The 6,000-nt window shown below is 47.9% G+C and overlaps 1 protein-coding gene across 1 annotated transcript in view; it reads left to right on the top strand.

Annotated features, from left to right (window-relative positions):
- The first annotated feature begins 2,290 nt into the window (after nt 1–2,290).
- The window catches only part of LOC140210902 (uncharacterized), a 69,695-nt gene continuing 65,985 nt past the window's right edge, over nt 2,291–6,000 (top strand). The window contains exon 1 of the mRNA XM_072280166.1: nt 2,291–2,395. Within this exon, the coding sequence (XP_072136267.1) occupies nt 2,375–2,395 (21 nt within the window). The 5' untranslated portion in view covers nt 2,291–2,374. The remainder of the gene's footprint in view (nt 2,396–6,000) is intronic.

The raw sequence follows: 6,000 nt of genomic DNA, 5'->3' as shown, positions 1-6,000 counted from the left end.
GACGTCATATGACACGGCACATAATGATGAAGCAGCTTAATTTCCAACTGACAAATGCTGGAAATCCAGAGTAACACAAGCAAAATGGAGCAACTCAGGAGATTAGAGAGCTGGATAAAGAGCCAACATTACGGGAGGTCCACAGCCTTGTTGTGGTTTGAAGGCTTGCATGCCTCAACGACCCAGAGAGCTATGCTGGCTGGGGTCGGGGCTTTGTGCTTTGGCTCTTGGTAGGATCGCCCACGCCAAACAGGTCAAAGGGTAGGGGTCAAACTAAGAGTGGTCCAGCAGTCCTCGGGATTCGGGGGTTCAGCTCAGAATTGTTACGGAAACAGTAGTGACGATTCCTTCTACGTCTGAGTGCTGACGATACTCCTGAGTCTCCACCCGGGGCTTGCAAGGCTGACAGTAGTGAAAATGGAGAGAAGTCACCGACGTGATGAAGAGAGTCCTGAAGATCGTCAGAGATGGAGGACCTCCATTGCAGAAGGTAAAGTAAGTTTCAGGCCGAGACCCTTCATTAGGACTCACTAATACTTTGTGATTGGTGAAACCGACCATTGTGTGTGGGACAGTCTGACTCTGCCCAGCTGAATCTACATAGGGGGAAGGCATCAGATCAGTATCGGCACTTTGTGAAAGATATATCCCTGCCTCTTGAGGCCCAGCTCAGGACACTTAAACCTCTGTTTAGTTGTATATTCAGGGTGCCATGCGTCAACCCTGTAACAGAAAGGGTTCTGCTAGTTGGGACATGCTACCATTGTAATTATGTGATTCTTTTAATCTGCCTGACTCTATTCAAAATGTTCACATTAAGTAGGTGATTAGTTAATCAATCATGGTGTTGACGAAGTCAAAGTCAAAGTAAAATTTATTATCAACAACCCTGAGATTCATTTTCAATAAATCTATGGAATAAAAACCTTAACAGAATCAATGAAAGACCGCGACAACTTGGGGGTCAGCCAGAGTGCAAAAGGCAACAAGCTGTGCAAATCGGAAAAGAAAGAAACAATAAGCAATAAATATCGAGAATATGAGATGAAGAGTCCTTGAAAGTGAATCCACAAGTTGTGGCAACATTTCAGTGATGGAGCAAGTGAAGTTGAGTGAAGTTAACCCCTTTGGTTCAAGAGCCTGTACCACCTTCCTGATGGTTGAGGGGTAATAACTGTTCCTGAACCTGGTGGTGTGGGTCCTGAGGCTCCTGTACCTCCTTCTTGATGGTTGAGGGCTAATAACTGTTCCTGAACCTGGTGCTGTGGGTCCTGAGGCTCCTGTACCTCCTTCTTGATGGTTGAGGGCTAATAACTGTTCCTGAACCTGGTGGTGTGGGTCCTGAAGCTCCTGTACCTCCTTCCTGATGGTTGAGGGGTAATAACTGTTCCTGAACCTGGTGGTGTGGGTCCTGAGGCTTCTGTACCACCTTCCTGATGGTTGAGGGGTAATAACTGTTCCTGAACCTGGTAGTGTGGGTCCTGAGGCTTCTGTACCTCCTTCCTGTTGGCAGCAATGAGGGAGGGAGTCGGATGATGGATGCTAACTTCCTGTGACAATGTTTCACGTAGATGTGCTTTACCTGTGATGGACTGGGCAGCATCCACAACTTTTTGTAGGATTTTCCGTTCAAGGGCATTGGTGCTTCCCTACCAGACTGTGGTGCAGCCTGTCAATATACTCTCCACCACACATCTATAGATGTTTGTCAAAGTTTTAGAGGTCACGCTGAATCTCCACCCGCTCTCAAGGAAGTAGAGGCGCTGCCATGCTTTCTACAATGGAATTTACAATAAAAACTCCACGTAAACGCAGATTGCCAAACAACCAATGTGCAAAAGAATGCAAGTTGTGTATTAAAGAAAAGCAGGGAACTTGAGTTGTAAAATGTCCTTGAAATGTGAGTTTGCAGTTTGCAGGAATTCTGAAAAATAGTGTCTGGAGAGTAAGAATCTCTCGGATTCACCTGCACCCTACATGAGGACGGAAAAGGGTTCTCGGCTTGAAACGTTGACTGTGTATTCAATACCTTAGATGCTGCCTGACCTGCTGTGTTCCTCCGACAGTTTGCATGTGTTGTTCTGGGTTTCCAGCTTCTGCAGAGCCTCTCGTGTTTATGAAGACCCTCCCCATTCCTGCATTTGTTGCTCTGGAGTTTCTCCATTCTCCAGTCCCCCACCTTCCTTCCTTCCTCCCTCCCTCCCTCCTGCAATGGCGGCAATCTATGGGTCTCCAGTCTACAATCACAGACTGAACTGGCATTGTTTCTTTCGCAGTTCGCCGTGCAGCTGCACTCCTTGGGTTGAAAGAGGTCGGCGAAGAGGAGCAATGGACATTGTACTGGTCGGACAATTTCGTGTCACGGGATAAAGCCATGTCACTAAAGCGGTACCAGGTAATTGACCCACGGAAGAGCCAATGAGAAGCTCCCATTCTGCCCCCACCCCCAGAACCTGCACCATTGTGAAGCTCCACTCAGCTTTTAAATTTCATGATGTTGATGCTGTAGTTACATGGCATTCCTTCCCTCCGCTAGCCTGCATGTCAGCTTTGGGCAAGGTGTAGCACCTGGTTAGACCCCCCCCCCCACTGATCAGGGTCACGCGAAGCCATGGGGGCAGCTGGTGGATGGCCATATGAGCAGCAAGTGCAGATCAAAAGTCCTGGTGATATAACCACTGACGCCAGGCAGACAATCTCTGAAGAGTATTGACGATGGTTTGGTGGGGGGGGGTTAACCATAGAACATAGAACAGTACAGCACAGTACAGGCCCTTCAGCCCACAATGTTGTGCCGACCCTTAAACCCTTCCTCCCATATAACCCCACCACCTTAAATTCCTCCATATACCTGTCTAGCAGTCTCTTAAGTTTCACCAGTGTATCTGCCTTCATTACTGACTCAAGCAGTGCATTCCACACACCAACCACTCTCTGAATAAAAAAACCTTCCTCTAATATCCCCCTTGAACTTCACACCCCTTACCTTAAAACCATGTCCTCTTGTACTGAGCAGTGGTGCCCTGGGGAAGAGGCGCTGGCTATCCACTCTATCTATTCCTCTTAATATCTTGTATACCTCTATCATGTCTCCTGTCATCCTCCTTCTCTGCAAAGAGTAAAGCCCTATCTCCCTTAATCTCTGATCATAATCCATACTCCCTAAACCAGGCCCCATCCTGTTAAATCTCCTCTGTACCCTTTCCAATGCTTCCATATCCGTCCTAAAGTGAGGTGACCAGAACTGGACACGGTACTCCAAGTGTGGCCTAACCAGAGTTTTATAGAGCTGCATCATTACCTCGCAACTCTTAAACTCTGTCCCTCGACTTATGAAAGCTAACACCCCATAAGCTTTCTTAACTACCCTATCTACCTGTGAGGCAACTCATATTGTCCCCACCTTCATCAAGTTCCCTCTCATTGGTGATTACCGAAGAGAAGTATTCATTGAGGACCTCGCTCACCTCCACAACCTCCAGGCACATCTTCCCACCTTTATCTCTAATCGGTCCTACCTTCATTCCTGTCATCATTTTGTTCTTCACATAATTGAAGAATGCCTGGGTTTTCCTTTACCCTACTCGCCAAGGCCTTCTCATGTTCCCTTCTTGCTCTCCTCAGCCCCTTCTTAAGCTCCTTTCTTGCTACCCTATATTCCTCAATATATCCTTGCTTCCTAGACCATGTATGCTGCCTTCTTCCACCTGACTAGATTTTCCACCTCACTTGTCACCCATGGTTCCTTCAGCCGATCATTCTTTATCTTCCTCACCGGGACAAATTTATCCCTAACATCCAGCAAGAGATCCCTAAACATTGACCACATGTCCATAATACATTTCCCTGCAAAAACATCATCCCAATTCACACCCGCAAGTTCTAGCCTTATAGCCTCATAATTTGCCCTTCCCCAATTATAATTTTTCCTGTCCTCTCTGATTCTATCCTTTTCCATGATAATGTCAAAGGCCAGGGAGCAGTGGTCACTGTCCTCCAGATGCTCACCCACTGAGAGACCTGTGACTGACCTGGTTCGTTACCTAATACTAGATCTAGTAAGGCATTCCCCCAAGTCGGCCTGTCAACATATTGTGACAGGAATCCATGCTGGACATACTTAACAATCTCTGCCCTGTCTAAACCATTGGAACGGATCAGGTGCCAATCACTATTAGGGAAGTTAAAGTCACCCATGACAACAACCCTGTTATTTTTGCACCTTTCCAAAATCTGCCTCCCAATCTGCTCCTCGGTATTTCTGCTGATACCAGGATGCCTATAGAATACTCCCAATAGAGTAACTGCTCCCTTCTCGTTCCTGACTTCTACCCATACTGACTCAAAAGAGGATCCTGCTACATTACACACCCTTTCTGTAGCTGTAATAGTATCCCTGACCAGTAATGACACCCCTCCTCCCCTTTCCCCCCTCTCTATCCCTTTTAAAGCACTGAAATCCAAGAATATTGAGAATCCATCCCTACCATCGTGTAAAGACAATACCCAAAAGAAGGCAATGGCAAACCACTTCTGTAGATAACATTTGCTGAGAACAATCACGGTCAGGAGACAGTGATTGCTCACGTCATACAACATAATGGTTATGATGTGCATACAGTACAGTATTTGTCATCGTGGAGCAGAGAGTGAGTTTGTAACTCTGGCGGGAACAAAGGATTTTGGGAATGGCGAGGGTGGAGCACCTCAGGAGGGGTGTGGGACAGGTGGCAGAGAAGGAGTGCCAGGGGTGGGGGGGTGCAGACACACCCAGCCCTGAGACGCCAGGCAAGGTCACTTGATTCCAAAAATTGGTTTATTAATCATTACAGAATGTCTCTCTGGTGCCTTCCCCTCCCTTTCCATTTTCCCAACCAATTCATTCCCCTCTCCCTGCCCCACTTCCCACTCAGTCCACAACAGACACCCGTATCGATGACCTTCGTCTGGTCAGGGAGAGTGAGGAGTTGATAGAGAGGGGTTGCAGGCAGGTGGTCACGCCGGGGCCACGGGAGACAGACAAGTGGGTCACGGTTAGGAGGGGGAAGGGGAAGAGTCAGGTAATAGGGAGTACCCCGATCGCTGTACCCCTTAACAATAGGTACTCCTGTTTGAGTACTGTTGGGGAGGACAGCTTACCCGGGGGAAGCGACAGTGGCCGTGCCTCCGGCACAGAGTCTGGCCCTGTAGCTCAGAAGGGTAGGGCAAGGAAGAGGAGGGCAGTTGTGATAGGGGACTCGATAGTAAGGGGGTCAGATAGGCGATTCTGTGGACGCAGTCCAGAGACCCAGATGGTAGTCTGCCTCCCTGGTGCCAGGGTCCGGGATATTTCTGATCGTGTCCAAGATATCCTGAAGTGGGAGGGTGAGGAGCCAGAGGTCGTGGTACATATAGGTACCAATGACATAGGTAGGAAAAGGGATGAGGTCCTGAAAGGAGAATATAGGGAGCTAGGAAGGGAGTTGAGAAAAAGGACCACAAAGGTAGTAATCTCGGGATTACTGCCTGTGCCACGTGACAGTGAGAGTAGAAATGCGATGAGGTGGAGGATAAATGCGTGGCTGAGGGATTGGAGCAGGGGGCAGGGATTCAAGTTTTTGGATCATTGGGACCTCTTTTGGCGCAGGCGTGACCTGTACAAAAATGACGGGTTACACTTGAATCCTAGGGGGACCAATATCCTGGCAGGGAGATTAGCGAGGGCTACTGAGGTGACTTTAAACTAGAATGGTTGGGAGGTGGGAATCAAATTAAAGAGGCTAGGCGTGAGGTGGTTAGTTCACAACAGGGGGATGGGAACCAGTGCAGAGAGACAGGGGGGTGTAAAGTGAGGGTAGAAGCAAAAAGTACTAAGGAGAGGAGTAAAAGTGGCAGGCTGACAAATCCAGGGCAAGCATTAAAAAGAGCCACTTTTCAACATAATTGTATAAGAGCTAAGAGAGTTGTAAAAGAGCGCCTGAAGGCTTTGTGTGTCAATGCAAGGAGCATTCATAATAAGAT

This window comes from Mobula birostris, chromosome 16 (genome assembly GCF_030028105.1).
Source record: "Mobula birostris isolate sMobBir1 chromosome 16, sMobBir1.hap1, whole genome shotgun sequence".
Lineage (NCBI taxonomy): Eukaryota > Metazoa > Chordata > Chondrichthyes > Myliobatiformes > Myliobatidae > Mobula > Mobula birostris.
The sequence above is the reverse complement of the archived record's forward strand: the minus strand, read 5'-3'. Positions and strand labels throughout refer to the sequence as shown.